Here is a 22,247-nt window from a genome sequence, read left to right on the forward strand (position 1 = left end):
TTCTAGGGGGTGGAAGTGAGAGAGGGTGAGAAAGGGGTGATTGAATCACCGTGTCAAACTTGAGAACTTCTTATTGCTAGAATATACTTGTGATGTTAGAGGCAGCAGGTTAAACTTCAGTTCCCATTAAGGGATGGGATTGAGGATGTGGATGGGGATAGGAGTGAATGAATCAAAGCCTTGGGGTTGCCTTCGGGTCTTAAAAGCATCTTATGCAAAGCTGTCGGTGCCTTCTTCCTGGCTTCAAAGTTTTGTCTGGACATGCTAGGAATATTGCCTGTGAACAAATATGAAGAGTTACAATTTTAGGCTTTCCAGCTGAAGCAGTTGTACAAGGGGACTGAGAGATCAAGATTTGGGAAGCAGCATTTCTTTACTAACTTCTGGCTTTTAAAGTCCTGTCACAGAGGCTTTGTCTTTTCCTTCTGACATGCCTGTGCATGGGTAAGCAAGTGGGCAAATGGACAGTAGGGTCAGCTCTGTCCTCTGTATACCTCTTTTAACCTGCCTTTCTCCTTCAAGCAGATAAATAACTGCCCCCCAATAAATACATAATTAAAAGTCTAACAAACCTATCCTGCATGAAGAGGTAACTTTCAACTCTGGAGTGTGGACATCCATTTCAGAACTGCAGGTGAAAGAAGGTGTGTATTATAAAGTCTCATCATTCTCACTCACTGAGGGTGAGTTCAGTCATTTGATCTCACATTAACTGGTTTGTGAGCTATAAATATCTGTGAGAGTACGAGTCTCTATTCAGAACCATTTTTTTGACACCACTGGTTTTGTGCATAGAGCTCTTAAAACTATATGGCATTTCTGGGCCACATCATGCACCACCTTTTGTAGTGTGACAAAGGTTGTGGGATGAGAGGTACAGCAGTGAGCTGTGCATGCACTAAGCTGGAAGCAAAATCATTTCAGGCTCAGTGCATTACACTGACTCCCAGGGAAGACAGTAACAACATAGTACCCAGCAGGTTCCACCCAAGAACTAATGGTAGGCAGGTTTTGGCAAGATCAGCACCATGACAACCAGTTATTTAGGACAGCTGGTGTATCCCTAATCAGGGCACTGCTTAAACCTGGAGTGGGAGAAAGGCTACACAGGCAATGGTGCAGTCATAGCACAGAATCACAGGAGGTGGAGAGTGGTAAGCCAGAGGCTGAGGCTATGGAAAGAGTCTGGTGGAAGCCTAGCACAAGAGCCCAGGCCTGAACTCACTGGAGGGAGTGGCACAAGTGACTACAAATGAAGAACGGGATACCAAACACAATAAAATCGATCTGTAGTCCTGTTTGTAACACAGCTTAGAAACCTGCCCTAAGAAGAATCTGTTAGCCAAAAGTGCTATGACCAAGAGCAAAAGAAGACAGAGGCACAATGAATATTGCTGAAGATTCTCCTGCAAAGGAGCAAAAGCCTCTGCCAACTTCAGAGTTAAATAAGGAATACATTAAGGAAAATGGGGAATACTGATGTTAAATTCTTAACAACAATGAGAAGCACATACAGGAGTCAATAATTTAAAGAATTTGTCACAAAGGAAATAGCAACACTGAAACAAAATCAAGCCAAATGGAAATGAAAGACACAATAGAGCAAATTAAAAATTCAGTGGAAAGTCTCTGTAATAGAATGAATAAAGCAGAAGAATTTCAGAATTGGAAGATATTTCTTGTCACAATGGGGAAATGATCAAAAAGCTGAAAGCAGAGCTGGGTCAAGCTAAAAAAATATTCAAGAATTAAGAGGTACTATTAAAAGGCCAAATATAAGAGATATAGGAGTCCAAAAAGGCACAGAAAGAGAAGATGGGTTTAAAATTGTATCCAGGGCCCCGCGTGGTAGTCTAGTGGCTAAAGTTCTCGCCTTGAATGCACCGGCAGCCCTGCTTCCCATTCATCTCCCTGCTTGCGGCGTGTGACAGCAGCCGAGGACAGGCCAAAGCCTTGGACCCTGCATCTGCATGGGAGACCCAGATAAGGCTCCTGGCTCCTGCCTCCTGGTTCCTGGCTTCAGATCGGCACAGCTCCAGCCATTGTAGCCTCTTGGAGAGTCAATTATCGAATGGAAGATCTTCCTGTCTGTTTCTCCTCTTCTTTGTATATCTGAGTTTGCAATTCAAAAAAATAAAAAAATAAAACTGCATCCAACAAAATAATAAATGAAAACTTCCCCACTAAGCCAGTAGATCTAAGATCTTACTATCCCCTCCCCCCAATTCTGTCTTTGTGCCTCAAATAGAATAATCAAAATGTTTTCCTTGTGGTTCCAATGTGCATCTGGGTTTGGGGCCCTCTGCTCTATGCAGAAATCACAAATACAGAGGTATAGCAGATTCACAGGGAAAGGTGTTGGGAAACTCCTGACATTTTTTTTTAAAGATTTATTTTTATTACAAAGTCAGATATACAGAGAGGAGGAGGAGAGAGAGAGGAAGTAGAGCTGCCGGGATTAGAACCAGCCACCATATGGGATCCCGGCGAGGACCTTAGCCACTAGGCCACGCCATCGGGCCCAGGAAAGACATTTTAAAACATATTCATTCATTTTATAAGATACAGAGGCAGAGATTTCCCATCCCCCAACTGGTTCACCTCCCAAATGACAATAGTCAGGGCTGGGATAAGCCAAAGCTGACAGCTGGTAACTCAATGCAAGTCTCTCACTTGAGTGGAAGAAACTCAACAACTTGACCCATTGTCACTTGAATTAGCAGAAAACTGAGGATCAAACCCAGATACTGTCACCTGGAAGCATTTTTAACCACTGGGCCATATACTCACCCCACAGATATGAAATCTGTCCCTGACAGCCAAGGCATTATGCTTTCAACAAATGATTTGCTGGTCATAAGAGGCTTCCCGAACAAAGTGATGTGAGGGAAAAAAAAAATTGATGTGAACAAAGACCAGAGGACATGAGGGGGAAAACTATAATGACTAGCTGGCAGTAGAGAATTCCTTTCAGATAAAAACCAAATGCAAAGGAGAGAGGAAAACGCAAATGAAGGAGGGCCCATGGACCCAGGCCAGGTGACACAGGCCCTGCCAGACTCCCTGCCCCCGGGGCTCATGGACCCGGCACTTACTGTGAAGGTTGACCCAAGTATCCAAGCAACATGATTTGGGCCCCACTGGAACCCCTGCCCCTGGGGCTCACAGACCCAGCACCCACAGTTCAGGCAGGCCCAAGGACCCAGGTCAGACAACCAGGACATCACCCGACCACTCACCCCCAGGATTCATGGACCCAGCACCCACCGAACAGGAGGACCCAAGAACCTGGGCCAGGCAACCCGGGCCCAACCAGAGCCACCATCCTCAAGGCTCAATAATCCAGCATGTCCTTCACAGGTAGACCCAAGGACACAGGCCAGACAACCTGGGCACTCTGGAACCCCCATGCCTGGGGCTCACAAACCAGCCTCCCACTATACAGGAGGATCCAAGGAACCAGACCAGGTGACCTGGGTGTCCCAGACCCAGCACCCACCCCTCACACCAGTTTGGCATGGCTCATCTCACCTCAGCATCCACCAGCAACTGCTTCAGCCTGTCTCAGTCCAGCCTGCCCTCAGTTCAAGCTGCTGCTTCTGAGTGCCTCAGTCTTGCCCAGCCCAGCCCAGCCAGCCCCCAGTTCTGGCCCCAATGTGAACTGGCTGGTGTTGCAGCCCAATCCAGCTCCTCCTGTACCCCTTCCTGATTCTCAGATCTCCCAGTGGATGTTATGAACTGGTCAGCTTGGCCGGCCCCTGACTTAACCCACATGTATGCTGGCGGGTAAAGTAACCTAGCCTGATTTGGGCTGCTGCTTGCCTTGATTGATTCTTATGCTGATCTACAGAGTTTGTGTCCTGACAAAGGAGTTCCCCAAGCTCTTCTCTCAGGTCTCCTCCCAGTGGCAGATCTTGCACATACAAGTAGGTCCTTAGCCCATGTTGACTTTGTCTACCTCTTATTCTGGCAGGAACAGTGTCCTTGCCCAATTGGCCCATATCCAATCTGGTTCTTATTGTTGGATATTGTAGCCCAGGCACACATGGTCCATGGTTAAACATATCTCATGTGGTTCAGCAGGAGCCAATACCTAGCCCAGCTCATTCTACACCCACCCTGGCTCTTCCAGAACAATTTTTACTACATTAGTTGTATATGTAATAAGTTCCGGTCGAAGCAGAATAAGTATAAGCTTACTAAGTAAGCTTAGTAAGCTCACTAAGTATAAGCTTTAAAGTGCTAGTATAGAGCTCTGATTCAAAGCATTTTTGAGAATTTCTACAAAGAAATTACTTCAATTTCTTAAAAACCATGTGAGCAATCTTATCGTTAATATTAACTACTGTGTCAGATGTTGATTCATTACTTTCTAACCAAAGGCTGTCCTCAGGATTGATACCAAGTGTAGATACATAGTTACTAAATGTAGATAACATACTTTAATGGATCTTTATTTGCTGTTTCAGCATTACCAACAGAAGATGGATGTTTTAATGAGCCAATAGAATATTTAGTGCCATTGATGAGGTAACTTGAAGCCATGTGAAATATTTTTAACATATCATCTGTTACCTCATGAGCTACTGTATTAATTTTGACACAGTGACCAACTAGTCCACCAGTTCTTGATGTGATGAATCATGTGATTATTTTTATGAATAAAAGGTGTAGTTTCTTGATCTAAAACTACAGATGTATCTTCAAGTACTTCTGCTAAAATATGTTCAATTACATCTTTTGAGGCCTTCCATATTTGATTTTTTTTCATGTCAACTGAAAAATCCCAGCATCTCTGTTCGAACATGGTGTGTCTTTAAATAGGTTTTTTAGATTAGAAGTTGAAAATCCAGTCTTTAATTCCCAATCTTTAATTGCCATTTTGTGTTGACAAGTGAGCTTGACAGGTGAATTGGTCATTCCTTTGTATTTAAGATCAGCATTTTTCTTTGTTGACTCATGATTAGGAAACTGTTTTTGTAAGTTTGTCTTCTCATCCTTGATGCATGAAAATATGCATCTTTTCTATGATTTTGTTTCCTTCGTTTTCATCTTCAGGATAAAGTACTATGCCATGGATATTAGTAGGTGGAAGTTGTTGCCTATTTCTAGGGCCATAAGCTAACCCATCACCAATAAGTCCATTTTCTCAGTGATACAAGTACTGCTCAATCTAGGCTGTCTATTCTTTTTGATGTCTGTTCTCCTTGATTTCTACTGTAGCTGAGTTAAGATATCATCAAGCAGCTGAAGAATGAGAACGGTTTCTTTAGTTGCAGTTAGCCTTTCATCATTGAGCCCCATTTGCACAAAATCCAGTGTAGTGGAGATCGCTTCCTCTAAATTGACCAGTAGAGAGGAATGAGATAAAATATTTGACACAAAACTTTGTATTTCTCCTTCAGCAGTCAAACTGGCTGCTTCAGATTCTGCACCGGACTTCTTTTTGCCAATCTGCTGAAAAAACGTGCATGTTGGATCTTTCATATGTAACTGATAAGAGGATTTAGGAATGTCTTCAAGATCAGCTAGTTGATTTTGTTTAAAGGGTGCAAGAAGCATCAGCTTCTGTGAATTTACATGAACTATATCTTCTGTAAGATTACCCATGTTCTCAAAATAATAAGGCAGTGAAGCTTCTGAATGAACTTCTTTGCAGCAAATGGAATGTTCTTCACTAGTTGCTGAGTCCGATTTAAAGTGAACTGACAAATCTTGTGGAAATGCCTTGATGCATTTTTTCTCAGCTGCATATTTTAATTTCTCAAGTATAGTTCCCACAATTTCATCAGCTGCTGTGGAGATATCAATATCATCAAGCAACTTTTCACTGTCCTTGTCAGTTTGGTCAAAAAAATGATCAGTTACAGCAGTAGATAGGGTAGGAATGGTTTCAGTTAGATTGAACATCAATTCTTCAAAAATTTTCTGTAAAATCAACTCTGTTTCTTCTTTTATGTAATATTTAAAGTCAGCAAAAGCATTCACTAACTCCTGCTTCTCATTTTTGTCTTTTGTTTCCCCATCTGAGGACAGAGAGTCTTCTAGGTTGGCTGTTTCAGTAGCAGCATTCCTAACTTTCTTTGTTTTGCATTCAGTTGACGCAAAAAGTTGAGTATCAGATTTACAGAGTTTGAGATCTGGGTATTCCAAAGCCTCATTAAATTTAATTTTAGCAGGCATAAACGAGTTTTTTTTAGATTGAGCTTTTCCCGGGGTTCTTACTTTAGAAAAAGATGATGGTATCAAAGCTGTGGTTGGTTGTTCCACTGACCTGTCAAATGCTTCTGCATAGGGCTTTCTCTGAAATGTCTTAGTTCTTGTATATATCATCATGTCACTGCATGTGTGACAGCAACTTGCACCATCTAAAGAAGGGGCAGACTCAGCAGATACTGGATATGTGTTGCTTTTCACTCTTTCTTCAGAATTTGTGATGACTGGGTATAATACGCTGGTAACCGATGCCACAACCCATGCCATTATATTATGAATTGTACTGTTCAGTTCTTCAAAGATTACCTGAAAAGAAGTTGAGCAAGGACACAAGGAAAACCAAACATAAATTCACTCTATTTTAGAGATTAAGGCTGACCTTTAATTCCATATATCAAACAATTCATAATTAGAATACATTCATGGTACACAGAGGAGATACAGGAAAGGTTATCTTTAAAAAATAATATGAATTTCAAGTTGGTTTATTCTCTGTGGCTGTGATCTATTCTTCTAACAAGATTCCCTTTAATTTAAAATTCCTTGGAAGTTTTATTTTTAGCATTTATTACCAGGAAATATAATTTTCAGATTAAAAAAGACAAAGCTAAGAGCATGACTAGTCTCCTATAAAACAAATGCTTTGACAAGAAATTAAAATATGCTTATAATTCATGTGCTATTTTAAAAAAATACAAACCAGACTACATCTAACAAATTTCATGAAGCTATGTGGTCAAAGCATTCACGGGCCTTTAAAGAGATAACCTCCTGTTTAGGCCTGTGTTCAGCAAGTATGTAAGGGAAACAATAAGACCGGGGCCAAACTGAAGACTTGGTGCCACTGATGCTTTCCTCTGTAAATTGTTTATAAAAGCAAGTGGGGCCCGGCGGCATGGCCTACCGGCTAACGTCCTCACCTTGAACGCACCAGGATCCCATATGGACGCCGGTTCTAATCCCGGCAGCTCCCATCCAGCTCCCTGCTTGTGGCCTGGGAAAGCAGTGGAGGACAATCCAATGCATTGGGACCCTGCACCCGTGTGGGAGACCTGGAAGAGGTTCCTGGTTCCCGGCTTCTTGATCGGTGCGCACTGGCCGTTGCAGCTCACTTGGGGAGTGAATCATTGGACGGAAGATCTTCCTCTCTGTCTCTCCTCCTCTCTGTATATCTGACTGTAATAAAATAAATAAATCTTTAAAAAAAATCAAGTGATCACAGCTTATTATTAAGGATTAATTGACGGACACCAATTGACATTATTGCTTTAGGATGAATGAATGGGCTTTGAGCTTTCCTGCTTTTAAAAAATACCATCAGTGCACACTGTCTTGACAGGCAAGTAGAGGACAGATAATGAAGTGAAGAAACACACTGATGTGGGTAGGAGAAAGTGTTGAGCTAGAATTGAGTTTCAAAAAGCCAGGAAGGTACAGTAGTAGATGGTGGTTAGGGTCCTTAATGTCTAAGCAGAAATGGAAACTCAGGAGCCAGGCTTGCGTGACCACTTCCTCAGTATTGTGCTCATGCCATAGTTTTAAATTGACTCTGGGGCTGACACATAAGGTGCATCTGAAAAACCCTGTATCTGCTTATGTATTTTTTGGATTATGCACTTGTTATAGATCTATTCGGGAAGCATAATAATCCTCTTCCCTACAATAAAATTGTATGTACTTTCAGGTATTATTACCCACAAGAAGTCAGACCAAGAGTGCTAACTCCCTCCCACATGAACTCATACTTTCTTTTTTTTTAATTATTTATTCTTTAACTTCATTAATTACAGTGTATTATGTGACACAGTTACATAGATACTTGGGTTCTCCCCACCCCTCCCCAAACCCTCCCACCATGGTGGATTCCTCCACCTTGTTGCATAACCACAGCTCAAGTTCAGTTGAGATTCCCCCATTGCAAGCGTATACCAAACATAGAGTCCAGCATCTCATTGTCCAGTCAAGTTCAACGGCTTCTTAGGTATACCCTCTCTGGTCTGAAGACAGAGCCAGCAGAGTATCATCCCAGTCAATTGAAAGCTCCAACATACCATCAGCAAAAATTTACATCATTATGGAATTAATTGACATAGTAATGAGTAACCAATATGTTAAAAGTAAATGCGAGTTCCCAGCCACCTTCTGTGACCACCTCACCATCGTAGTTTTCCCTGAACATTTTCAAGTATCCTAGAATTTCTTCTTTAAATATTCTACTATTTCTTGATCTATGGGTTGGATTGAAATGTTATATTTAGTAATAAAAAAGCATTGTGCTAATGTCATTTTAGGTTCCTCTCAAACTGGCATGGTTATAAAATTAAAAGGGAACTATAATAATAAAAGATCAATCTTTTTTCAATTTTTTGTTTTTTAGAAAAGGAGCTCTGCAAGCCAATGGTAGTATTGGTTGAACACCTGACATTTGGGCACTAGAGACAGTAAATGGATCTCCGTGATGTGGCTGTACAACCCTCCTCCAGTTATGTCTGAAGTTAGCGCCATCTCGCTCAGGTTAAGGCCAACACTCAAAGGAAACTTAATGCCTTGCTATACCATTGTATGTTCTCTCTCAACTCATTGAGAGTGGAGAGATTGCTTAGAAAACAGGTATTTTGTTTCACTCTTAATTTTCACAGCTTTCAGTGCAGATTTTCTTTGTGGTAATAAAACACATGACATATAAATCACCATTTTAAAGTGCACCATTCAGCATTGTTATATATATTCACAATGTTGTGCAACCATTACCACCATCTAACTTACAACTGCATTTTAAAATCTACTACAAAGATAAGAACATTGGCAAAAGAGTCTGAAAAACATACACAGGAGTAAAATCATAAACACCTGGTTTTATATAATATGTACTCAAATATTTTCAAGAATAATATTTGAATGTTAATATGGAAGTTACCTACTTTCTTGGTCTAATTATATTTTAATATATATGTACTAAGAATTTCACTACATATTTTCTTATTATCAGAGATCACATAGAGCAGATCTACATTTTTATTCCTAGAGCAGTTAAGAATAAATATTTCCAAACTTGTTATATAAAACAGGGTCACTATATCCTGTTAAACTAAGAAATATCCTTGTGCTGCCTTTGTGTTTACTGCATGGTTTATGAATTGAACAAAAATAGAACAATGCCTAACAGTGTGCTACTCCCTGTAATCCTGTACTTGCTCATGTTTGTTCTGTCTAGCTCTAGAGTTGAGCTTCATCCAATATACTCTAATATTTACCTGGCAGAAGTTCCAGCTCTTGGGTGACTAAGTCTTTTATTTTAATTGATTAGCCTACCTCAGATTTTTCTTAGTCCCCCCCCACCGCCCCCAATTAAGTAACAGTGTCCTGGCTTACCTGCCTGACACTCTATACCTGAGCCAGGACTGCAGTGGTCTGCAAAGGATTTCTTATTATGACTTTCAATTATGGAATGGGTTTATGGTGTCTGGTGTTTTCCCTGCGGAGGCTAGACTTCCTAAGATTCTCCAGCTTGCCTTCTTCAGCACCCTATCTAAAAGGCCAACATTCTCTCTAACATTAACTTTGTTTCCCTGAAAAACTCTAACAGTGAAAATCAAGGAAAAGAAAAAGGCAAGGAGTTGGAACAGTGTCAACAAATGATTGCTGGTTCTCTAAAACAGATTTTTTTCATACACCATAATAAACAATATATTTACTGAATTGCTTTAACGGTTGAATTGTATCATACATACTTTTTCTTGACAGAGATTTTGACAGTTGTCCCATTGTCTGAAACGTTAAGAGAGATTGAGTTTATTATTTAAGGTTTAGAATTTACAGAGTTTTCATCAATTTTTACATTATGCACTTTTTTCTAAAAAAGTTATTTATTTGAAAATCAGAGTTACGGAGAGAGAGGAAGACATAGAGGTGGGCACAAGAGGGAGAGGGAGGGAGGGGGGAGAGATGGGGAGAGAAGGAGAGAAAAGGGGAAGGGAGGAAGAGAGAGAGAGAGACAGAGACAGAGAGAGAGAATGAGAATCTTCCACATGCTGGTGTATTTCCTGATGACCACAACATTCAAGGTTGAAGCCAGGTGCCCCTGGCTTCCAAGTGTCCCATGTGGGTGGCAGGAGCCCTAGCAGTTGGGCCATCTTCCGATTTTCCTAGGCCATTAGCAGGGAGCTCAACTGAAACTACAGCAGCCAGCACTTGAATGAGTACCCACATGGAATGTTGGTACTGCAGCCAGCAAATTCACCTGTTATGCCACATTACCATTCCCTGACATGACACATTGAGTACACTTTAGCCATGTTTATTTTGTAGTGGTCTTGGAAGAATATGGTGTTGAAGAGAGAGGGAATGGGCTAGTCTTTTTCTGAGTACTCTGTTTGATCACATTTTTGCATCTTTCAAGAAATTTATTTATCTGAAAGATGAGAGAGAGAGAGTTATCTTGTTCACTGGTTTACTGTTCAAATGTCCAAAGCAAACAGGGCGGGACGAGGCTGAAGCCAAGAGCCCAAAAGTCTATCTGGATCTCTCACATGGGTATTAGAGACCCAAGTATTTGAGCCATTATCTGTTACCTCCCAGGGTGTGCATCAGCAAGAATCTGGAACTGGAAGCAAAACTGGGACTCAAACTCAGGCTCTGCAATATGAGAAGCAGGTGTCCCAAGCAGTAACTTAACCACTATGCCAAATATCTACTCTAATTACAGGTTTCTAATAAATTCCTTTCTAATCAAATCCTCACATCTAGTTTCCTTGCCAGAGTAACACAACAGAAAAAGATCTATGGATGATTATTCAATGATAATGGATAAAAAGTATACTTTTTGATCATATGCAATATCAAGGTAGTTTCTCTGACTTGGCTAATATCAAACAAAGTCTTTTTGCCAATGTTTCATGGACAGAGGTTAGCCCACTTTTGTTTGAACGAGCCACCTTGACCTTTTCTCACTATGCCTTTCAGCCAAAGTCCTGTTTTACCACTCCCACAGAGTCATTCTCTTACTTTATTTCTCTCCTGTCCCTCCTCATACTCAGTTTCAAATGTGCAGAGAGGAAAGAGGGGTGAGGAGATGTCGCACCTATTAGCTAACCAAAATGTAACTCCTGACCTTAGTCAGCCCCATGATCCTTATTTATTCCCTATTAAGTTGTGCCATGTGCCTCATTTTTCTCAATTTCTTTGTCCCTATATTTTCAAATGAAACTAGAGCTAATTTTAAGTTGGTTTGTCTTAAACTGCTGTTTTTACCCCTAACTATAATACCTACAGGGCCATGTTTTCCCAATTCCAAGTTAAATTCTTTCTAGCTGGATAGGGAATGCCCCCTTAACATGATGACCCAGATTTTACATTTTCTCACTTGCTAAATTAAAGGGAAAAAAAGCCAACTGATTTAAGATTTCTCTGTTCTCCAACTGGCAATACATGCCTTGTTAAACCATAGAGCTCTGATTGCCACTACCCTAAGAGTAAAGGTCTATAAAATACTATTGTGCTTATTAAACTGCTGAACAATTTTTGTAATCATGTCTATTTTAAGTCTTTTTTCATCTACAGTGTGATTCTAATAAAATGTTTATAATTGAATCCTTGGAGCAATTTTTGTCTTCTAGGCTAAAGAGTTTCCTTGGATTTCTAGGGTTTCACAATACCTTAGCAAAATAGCTTAATTCCTGCCATACAAAAATTACTCTAATGTGATAAGGGGTTAAAATATTATATGTCCCTTTGAGTTTTTCTCTTAATTTATAGGTATAAGACAACTCTTTCTACATTTAGCTCCTATATCTTCAAAGCCCCAAAATTAAAACTACCTGATTCTGTATCTCTTTGTTTATATATATATATATATATATATATATATATAGGCTGGTTTCCATAGGCTGGTGTCCTGTGCAGATCTTTTTTAATCACAGGTTTCTATTTTATGATTGGGTTAGGTTACAAAAATATTATGCCTCTTGGAAAACTGTGATTGATTTATTCAATTTTACTTCAGAAGAATTAAGTCTTAAAGGAGGTGACATTTTTGCCTGTTTTAGAATGCCTGAGTGATCATATTATCTCTAATTAGATCTAGCTCACAATTGCATTTAAATAACTCTGGGTAAATGAATTTACTTTGACCAAATAGCTTAAACATCTGAAGAATCTTTACATTTAAAGCTCTAAACTGAGTCTTTGATAAGATTCGTTCAGTAAGATCCTTGAAATTTTCAAAGGATGAGATTCTTAACTTAGGTAACAGTTGTTGAAGCTAATCTAGATTGGACAAAATGCAATGTCAAAAAATAAAATAATGTGAAACATATATTGTGTTTATGCAGTTTTAACGTTTTGTACTCTGGGGTCAGTGGGATGCCACTAGAGACTGGATTCCTCCCCCAGAACTTTATACCACAGAAGTTGTCCTGCAAATGATTTCAGCTGTGCGATGATGAGGTAGCACAAAAGTACACACTCTCTCCCCTGCCTTTTGCATGTGATTAAGCCCAGTCGGCTCTTGCACAGGGAGCTATTTCTTCACTACACTTCCATCCTTGCTCACAGCCCTCCTCTACCTATTGTGTTCTGGCACGAACGGTTAAATTGCCTGGGTATGGGGTAGAGAAACATCACAATGCATAAGTCTTTCCAGTTGTGCAGCCATAGCTGGCTAGAGAGACAAAAGTAAAATGGACAATTTTGCTTCCTTGTCCGACCTGCTAGTTTTTTTTTTTTTCCCATTTTCTCAGAGGGTCATGCAGCCCTTAGCCTCCAGCATAAAAGCCATTACAATGTACTCCCCAATAAAAGACTGCAGGACCAAAACAGCCCTATAAAAACTGTAAATCCCTTTACAATGCAGGACTTAAATCAGGTAACAGGGGAAATGGGAAGCTCTACTGAGAATCCTAATAAGTAGACAGAGAGATGGCATAAGGTGGCTGACATGTTTGATCCTGTCCAGAAGAGTAGTTCTCCTCATGGGCACTGTGCCAGGCAGTGTAAAGGAGAAGGCAATGTAAAGCATGCCTATGACCAGGCTGCACTCATGGTGTGCAAAAACTCCAGTTTAAGAGTGGGAAGGTTAGGGGCCTGATGCTGGGGTCTTATGCAGGCCACAACTATGGAGTGCCAAAAATTGGTATAGGAACAGGTAAGTCAGGGGTCACTTGGATCCTAGGCAGGTCACATCCAAGGTGTGCCAAAGCACTGGCCTAGGACTGGTCCCAGGGACCTGACACTGGGACCCTTATTAGGCCACACCCATGGCACACCACTGAGCTTGGCCACGAACTTGGCCTGTGTATCCATGGCTACAGATGGTCTTTGGCACGCAGGCATCTGAGGAGCCCTGGCAGGTTGGGTCTATTGTCTGTCACTGTGTTGATTGGGAAAAAGCAGAGAAAGAACCTAACAAGTCCGAATGTGCTATGTCAAGGGTCTGATACTGGGGTCCTGCTGGGGATCCCCCCACACTGATGGCCTATGGTGTTCTCAAGAAACAAGGGCTTTTCATGTCCTGTTGTTCCCAGACACAACAAGATATACAAGATAAGAGACAGAGACCAGGGTGTGCATTCTGGCATCAGAATTCACAGCACATGCTGTGCCACCTGGACTCCTACACAGAATAGAGGGTCATGCCCAAGAGCACAGTATCAATAATCCACCATGCTCCTGTAGCCCAGTTAAGACCCTCAAATGCTGCCTCAAAAAAACAGACCAGAGAGGGCCCGGTGGTGTGGCCTAGCGGCTAAAAGTCCTCGCCTTGAACGCACCAGGATCCCATACAGGTGCTGGTTCTAATCCCGGCAGCTCCACTTCCCATCCAGCTCCCTGCTTGTGGCCTGGGAAAGCAGTCGAGGACGGCCCAATGCATTGGGACCCTGCACCCGTGTGGGAGACCTGGAAGAGATTCCTGGTTCCCGGCATCGGATCAGCGCGCACTGGCCATTGCGGCTCACTTGGGGAGTGAATCATCGGATGGAAGATCGTCCTCTCTCTCTCTCCTCCTCTCTACATATATCTGACTGTAATAAAATAAATAAATCTTTAAAAAAACAACAACAACAACAAAAAAAAACAGACCAGAGATTTCTCAGACTGGCAATGACAATGCAGTGGACATAGCTGTTGGCACCAACTACACTTTCTATGGCTTGTAAGATAGATCCATTAGATGAGACAAGGAGAGATTTCCAAACCTAGGGCATACAATGCTTACACCCCAGATCAGCAGAAAGTAGCTTCAGGAGATGAGATGAAATTACATCCTTCAGCAACCCTTAAGAATAGGGATTAGAAATCTGGGGAGGGAAAGCAATAGGACAGGTAGCAAGCTTTGACTCACGAACTGAAAGCCATACTTCCACCACCCTATGTAATACAGTCTGCCTACTTGTCAATCAAATGATCCCTTACCCCGGCTGTACTGCCCCTCACCCAGGGACTGGAAGGTGGTATCATGTAGCTACTCCCCTTCCCAGTTTCTTGAGAAGCTATGCAATGGGACAGGCACCCTTTCTGTTCCAGTGGACACAAGATGAAAGTAGAAACATCTCTCTCCTACCTTTCCTCACTTTGCCCACTCTATCACTGAATATGTTTCTGTGATTTCCTCACCTTTTAAATCAATTTTACAAAACAAAACATACAGTAAGAGACGATTACATCCTACGCATAGATGTCAATGTAGGGATACAAGAAATATGAGGAACCAAGGTAAAATTATGCTTCCATGTAAGACTGTAGGGAAACTCAATGTGATGTAGGAGAATAGCAGATAGATTAAAGAATTGAGCTGCCATAGCAGCTAAAACTGTCTCCTGCAATGCCAGCTTCCACACAGACACTGACTGATTCCAGCCCTGTTCCAAGCCAGCTCCTCTGCAAAAGGAGGAGAGAATGGCCTAAGTGAGAAAGAAAGGGAGAGGGAAGTTGGGTTGGTGGGTGGAAGCAAGGTAATGAATTATACAGAAAAAATTATTAGAATTGTATGCATAAAATAAATAAACTTTGAAAATCATCATTAAAATGACTGGAAGACAGATTCCAGTTTAACATGGCTTTGATCTATGTATCTGTCTCTCTTTTCTGAATCTGTGGTTTTTGTGCAGGTCACAAATCAGTAATGTATTTCTAAGGCTGGCTGTGAATTAACTATCTTGCATTTCAAAGGCATTCAACAGATATGTTGGCTTGGTTTCATTGTCACCAGCTGAAAGAAATACAAGCTAATGGGCACAGTTTTCAGGGCAACACAGTCACTGCTTTGTTTACTCCGCTTCTCTTATAGCCCTATCATAAGCACATTCTCATTTATCTAAATGTAAACCTTTATTTTTGCAACTGTTTATCCCCACCAACATCTTGTCACATTCACTTTCTCTTGATCTGATTTCTTTGGTTCTTCATTCTATTTTATTAAGCTTACTGTGTAGATTCTTTGTGATAGTGTGTCTGTATACACACACACACACACACACACACACACAACCTCAGAACTAAGCTGCCGAGAAGTGAGAAGAGAGGGGATAGTGCGAACAGATGTGAAACGTCCACAGTTGAACTTTGGGGACCTGAGAGCTGCATCAGCATGCAGACTAAGTCAAAGGCTGTGAATCTGTGTGTAAGGTAAGAAGAGTGACATGCTTGCAGTGGGCACAGCAAGACCAGATGGTGCTGTTAGCTAGGTTTTGGTTTAGTTTAGTTTATGCAGGGATAACGAAGAAGCTCCAAATCATCCATGGGGCTCATCATAACTAAGCTATTTTCTTTTTCATAAAAGGTATACAGAGCATTTTCTATTAAAAATGTTCAAGGAATTCTGTAACTCTGTAGTGAAGGTGAAGGGAGAGGAGATGGAGACTGAAATGAACATTTCATATAACAATACACAATAATTACTATGTCAACCTTATTACTTTAGAGTGATTTACAGTGAATAAGATTTTACCAGCTGGTTATCTTATTTAGGCCTTTTTGTATCCCATGAGCACTCAGTAGGTCAGAGAAACTGATTTCCACCAGTCCTAAGTGAAACTCTTTTCCAGGATGCTTGGTACGAATGTTACCACCATGTGCTACTTTATTTTACCCAACTTTTTTCACCGTAGGGGATTTGTAAAACCTATCTTGTGTATCACTTGGCTTGCTGAGTGATTAAAAGATGACAGTGCAGGATGTGTGCATTCCACTGGGAGTTATTTAGTGTGTATGAAATATTACTCTAAGTTGGGGATAACAGCATATTATCAGTAGAACAGCTGGGCACAAAGATTTGAGGGGAAAAAATCTTTCTGCACTGGTCTCTATATTCTTTTATTAGAGATGGGCTACTTTGGATTACAGTGCAAATACCCTTAGGAGGGGGTAAACGATGAAGTCATTAATATTATGTTGTAATATTTAACAGCATTAGGCAACCAATAACCTCAAAAAGGAAAAGTGAAGGTGCATATTTGAGTAGGAAGAGGAGAAAAGGATAGATTCAAATCCTAGAAGACACAGAGAAGAGAGGTAATAGTAGGGTTTTACCTGAAAATAGAATGAAGGCCTTGGGTGTTGGGGGAACATAGAATTAAGGGAGAACAAAGGAGCAGAGAAAGAGGTGCAAGAGCATGACTTGCTTTGCCTACTTAGTTGACTTCTGAAAGCTTGCAATTCATGGGAGTTTCACTCCATACAACTATGAATGAGGAGGGATGCTTGAATGGATCTGCCCTCAGTACACCTGTGCAATTATTAAAAATAACATTAACCTAGCAATTTTCCTAAATACTTACTTTGTTGTTGATGAATTTGCAGCATGAGACATTTCATGAATGGTAGCTAGGTTTTCAAACAGAAAAAAAATGTTAGTAATCTTTACAAGATACTGGTAAGGTAATCAATATGTGTTACTAGGTGTTCATTGTCTGCTTTCACTGCTCTGTTTCCATTATCTAGGAACTCCTAGGGGAAAATAAAATAGACCTTAAAATCTGGGGCCACTGTACCATTCTACCTATTTTCTGCACCCCAGAAATTCTCAACAACATGACCATCAAGTTTTTCACATCTCGGAACCTTTGTCCTTAACTATTTCCTTTGCTAGGAATTCGAAAGTTCCTCTTTCTAAGTCTCTTACTTTGAAATTCACTCAGCTCATGTCAACACCACCAGAGATCCCTCCTTAAAATCTGCTTCAGAATTTTTAACCCATGTTCCTGAAGCACCCTATCCGGCCTTTTGTTACTACAGGGCCTATATGGCATATTGCAGCAAATAGTTTACAGTGCTTGTATATAGTAAGCATTCAATATCATTTATATGATACTGAATTCTTCAGTATAACGGAACATGTTCATGGAAATCGAATTTAAAAATAATGTGCATTTTCATGAACTTTAAAAAAGGATTATTCTATTTGAAAGCCAGAGCATCAGAAAGACAGTGTAGGGTGCGAGGGAGAGGAAGAGAGATAAAGACCTTTCATTTGCTGGTTCACTTCCCAAATAACAGCAGAATGCGGTTCTGGATGAGGTCAAAGCAAAGAGCTAGAAATTCCATCGTGGTCTCCCACATGGATGGGAACCCAAGTATTTGTGCCAGGAACCCAAATATTTGTGCCGTCTTCTACTGCTTTCCCATACTCATTAGCAGGAAGCTGGATCAGAAGTGGAGCAGCCAAACTTGAACTGGCGCTCTGATATGGGATGTGGATATTGTACATGACAACTTAATCTGTTACACCACCATGCTGCCCCCTCCACACACTTTTTGAATACCCTTGTTTATGTGCTTGCCCAATGCTTGTCATTAATCTGTAAGTCATTCATCTCTTTCCAAATACTGTCTGACATGTCTGCATGTCATTTATCTCCATAGGAAATTGTAGTGAATAGTATGGATAGTAAAGCAACTCTGCATAAAGAACACGTTCATAGGAATCCTGGGATGGTGTATGTCAGCTATGTATTTTATGCCTAAACAAAAATCTTAAACAAAAAGAATACTTTGAGGAAATATTAAGTAGTGTTACCAATTAGAGTCAGTTCAAAGTAAAGGTGAATTGCATTTTGTGTTTCTCACAATAAATGCAAAGTTCATTGTAATAATCAATATAGTCTAGTGAAGTATTTAGAATATTTTTCTTAAATTATACATACCTTCAGTTTCTCTGTGCATGAATGCATTTTTCACATGCTCTGTTTTAGAAAGGAAGGGATTGGGATTAACAGCATGCACGCTGGATAAATTATGAGAAAATACTGTTGTGGTGATTTTACAATATGTTCACAAGTTCATTGAATATTCCTCTCTCCAAAGGGTTAATACTAATGAACTTCCCCTTGAGAGTGAACTGGACTTAGGGACATCCTTATAATGGATAACCTTTGGTAGAAGTGACAGTAAGTTCTAAGGCACAAAATATATTATGGCTTCAGACCCTCTCTCTTGGATATTTCACTCTGGGAGAAGCCAGCTGCCGTGTCATCAGGATATCCAGGAGGCCCACTTAGTGAGGAAGTGAGACAGGCTTACCCTTGTGGCAATTCAGCTGTCCATCAACAGTTCAGTGAGAGAGCCACCCAGGAAGTAAACTGTTCAGTTTGTAATAGCCCTGCATGTATAACCTCATGAAAAACTCTGAGTGATACTAAATGTTTATTTTTATACACTGTTAAATTTGAGAATAAAATTTGTCACTCAGTTGCATTAGCAACTATTAAAAAATGAAAAACTGGGTGGTGGCTGTTGCAGTATAGCAAACTAAGCTATTGCTTGGGATGCCTGCATTCTATATGGGAGTCCCAGATGTTTCACTTCTTATTAGCTTCTTGCTAATGCATCTCAGAGACTCTGGTTGTCATAGACATTTGGAGAGTTAACCAGCAAATAGAGGCTGTCTCTTGCTCTCTTGATCTATTGCCCTACCATTCAAATAAATAAATCTTAAGAAGAAAAATTCCACTACTTCCAGCAATATGGAGGGTGAAATATCTTGAAGAACCCAAATATGTGAAACCCATTAAAAATTCAATGAGAATTTGATATAATTACAGTGGAGAACTTCAATAAACCTGATGACTGGATACATTTAGTAGACAATAAAAAGACAGCATCGTATGCAAAAATCAGTAAACATAGAATAACTGAATAATATCATAAAATTTGGTATTCATTTAGAGCCTTACATCTATGAAACAGAGAACATACTTTTTTAGTATGTCCATGAAACGCTTTCTTTCTTTTTTTAAAATATGGAATGCTTCACGAATTTACGTGTCATCCTTGTGCAGGGTCCATGCTTATCTTCTCTGCATCATTCCAATATTAATATATGTGATGCCAAAGCAAGGAATATGAAACATTTTCAATTATGAACCATATATTTGGCCACAAAGAAAATTAACAACTTCAATTGGTAGGCTTTTGTAAAGAACATTTTCTGATCCTAACAAAATGTGGCCCAAGCATTAGTTTCTTGGTAATCAAGAAACATACCTAGGGGTAACTCTTAAGATCAAAAAGGGTGTTAGATGGAGAAAATATAATCTACCTGAAAAAGAACATTTTATATCAAAACCTGAGTCTCAGATCAGTATCCATAACTTCCTAGCTGTTCCACTTAGGTGTCCTACTTGGGTGTCTGCAGGCATTTCAAATACAGTGTATTCAAAGATGAATTGTTTTTCTTCCTAACTTGTTCTTTCCTTGATTATTGCATGTTTGCTAAATGACAACACCCTTCTATAGTCACTAAGTTGCCCAGGCTAGAAATCTTGGAGTTGTCTTTAATGCCTTCATCCTCTCTCTATTTCATTGATAGACAAATCTAATCAATTTGTCAGCCTCAATTAGGTCAAATTTGGGCCCATTTCTCCATCCTTACTGCTACTGCTTTTGTTCAGGACGCATTGTGGTTGTGTAAGACAGTGTTAGGTGGTAGATAAAAATGTTACTGACGCCAGTAAATTGTTGGGAGGGTAAAAGGAGAAATTATAAAGGGTTTAGCATAATATCTGATACATAGTAGGCATTTAACCTTTGCTCTTCTCATTTTATTGTCTCTTTTTCTTTAATCTGTTTATTTCCATTTCCTCTCTCTCAAAAAGGTAAATGATGACCATAATAAGTCTCTGCTGGGCCCGGCGGCGTGGCCTAGCGGCTAAAGTCCTCACCTTGAAAGCACCTGGATCCCATATGGGCGCCGGTTCTAATCCCGGCAGCTCCACTGCCCATCCAGCTCCCTGCTTGTGGCCTGGGAAAGCAGTTGAGGATGGCCCAAGGCTTGGGACCCTGCACCCGTGTGGGAGACCCGGAAGAAGTTCCTGGCTCCTGGCATCGGATTGGCGCGTACCGGCCCGTTGCGGCTCACTTGGGGAGTGAAACATCGGATGGAAGATCTTCCTCTCTGTCTCTCCTCCTCTGTGTATATCCGGCTTTCCAATAATAATAAAATCTTAAAAAAAAAAAAAGTCTCTGCTGATATTATTCAATATTTGCTGTTAGATTACAGGACAAAACGTAAATGCTTGGCATAGCCTACCAGAATCTCAATGATCCAAATGTTCTGCAATTTTCTGGCCTCAATTTTTAGCTAAAGCAACTCGGAAATAATTTGCATTTCCATAAACTAAAATGTATGCGTCTTGCCTATAATGTTCTTTTAACTTCTGTTTGCCTAGAAATTCTTTCATTCTTCAAAGCTCAGATTACTTATGACTTCTTCTGAAAAAACTTTTATATGTTTCTACAGGACCTGGCACATATGCCCATCGTGCACTCACCATATTCGGTGGTGATTATTATATGACTGGTTGTCACAGACTGTAAAATCCCAGGAGATGAAACATGGCTTTTCTACTATGTATGTTCAACAGTAAGCACAAAGCCTGGCATTTAGCAGGAGTTTCAGTGAATGCAGGAATGGGCTATTAAATTCAGGATATATTTAATAAGAACTACTTTTAATGTTTACCTGACTTATGGTTTACTTTCGATTTCTTGGGTTTTCTTCTGCTCACATCAGCATGTGATTTCTGTGTAAATCAAAAGGAAAATAAAAGCAATGGAATAAAATTCTCAAGGGAGTTTTCAAAAAAAATTTAAGCATTGCCTATTTTTCACATATAAAATATACAACCATGGGTCGGTGTAGTGGTGCAGCGGGTTAAGCCACTGACTGTAATGCTAGCATCTGATATGAGCACTAGTTCCAGTCCCATCCATTACCTAATCAGCTCCCTGCCAATGCACCTGGGAAGGCAGCAGATGGCTAAAGTGCTTGGGTCACTGACATCCATGTGGAAGATCTAGATGGAGTCCCAGGTTCCCAGTTTTGCCTTGGCCCTATCCTGGTCATTTCAGTAATCTGGTGAACCAGAGATGGAAATTTTGTGTCTGTCTCTGTCCTTCCTCCGCTCCTGCCTCCATAACATTGCCTTTCAAATAAACAATTACATCTTTTTTAAAATAGAAATTTAGGAAAGTGATTTAAGGGCTTATTTTTAAAGTCCAAGCCTAACATCCATATGTTATTGGATTGCCTGCCTTGATGATCTACGTATTCCTCGGTCACTGTTAGGATACCAAATAGACTCTCCAATCTATATATATAATTAAATAAAATGTTAATCAATTTAAATTAAAATTAAATAAAATTTAATTCATTGTATACTTATTCAATTGATTTAATTACTTTTGAAGTGGTCGATTAATGAATTAGATTAATTTAATTTTATTTTTTTAAAGATTTATTTATTTTTATTGCAAAGTCAGATATACAGAGAGACGAGACAGAGAGGAAGATCTTCCGTCCAATGATTCACTCCCTAAGTGACCACAACGGCCGGTGCTGTGCCAATCTGAAGACAGGAGCCAGGAGCCTCTTCCAGGTCTCCCACGTGGGTGCAGGGTCCTAAGACTTAGGGCCATTCTCGACTGCTTTCCCAAGCCACAAGTAGGGAGCTGGATGGGAAGTGAAGCTGCCAGGATTGGAACCAGCGCCCATATGGGATCCTGGCGTGTTGAGGACAAGGACTTTAGACACTAGGCCA

The 22,247-nt window shown here is 40.3% G+C and overlaps 1 protein-coding gene and 1 non-coding gene across 2 annotated transcripts; both read right to left on the bottom strand.

Annotated features, from left to right (window-relative positions):
• Positions 1–4,587: 4,587 nt before the first annotated feature.
• LOC131478587 (fibrous sheath-interacting protein 2-like) lies at positions 4,588–17,039 on the bottom strand. Its single transcript, XM_058658939.1, has 3 exons — positions 16,989–17,039; positions 9,948–9,984; positions 4,588–6,522 (listed from the first exon to the last, which is right to left on the bottom strand). Exons 1-3 carry the CDS (start codon positions 17,018–17,020, stop codon positions 5,215–5,217), a joined length of 1,377 nt encoding a protein of 458 aa, XP_058514922.1. The 5' UTR covers positions 17,021–17,039; the 3' UTR covers positions 4,588–5,214.
• A 2,403-nt stretch (positions 17,040–19,442) lies between these two features.
• Positions 19,443–19,545, bottom strand: LOC118760517 (U6 spliceosomal RNA). Its single transcript, XR_004996825.1, has one exon. It is a non-coding gene; the product is annotated as a U6 spliceosomal RNA (small nuclear RNA).
• Between the last annotated feature and the right edge of the window lie 2,702 nt (positions 19,546–22,247).

The sequence above is a fragment of the Ochotona princeps genome, chromosome X (assembly GCF_030435755.1).
Source record: "Ochotona princeps isolate mOchPri1 chromosome X, mOchPri1.hap1, whole genome shotgun sequence".
NCBI classification, from domain to species: domain Eukaryota; kingdom Metazoa; phylum Chordata; class Mammalia; order Lagomorpha; family Ochotonidae; genus Ochotona; species Ochotona princeps.

What these genes read in the sequence shown, in the direction of transcription:
- LOC131478587 (XM_058658939.1), bottom strand. Translation starts at nt 17,020, where the DNA reads ATGTCTCATGCTGCAAATTCATCAACAACAAA. An exon ending in GCAAATTCATCAACAACAAA is followed by an intron (nt 9,985 to 16,988) that starts GTAAGTATTTAG and finishes TTAACGTTTCAG; the next exon opens with ACAATGGGACAACTGTCAAA. An exon ending in AAAATCTCTGTCAAGAAAAA is followed by an intron (nt 6,523 to 9,947) that starts GTATGTATGATA and finishes ACTTCTTTTCAG; the next exon opens with GTAATCTTTGAAGAACTGAA.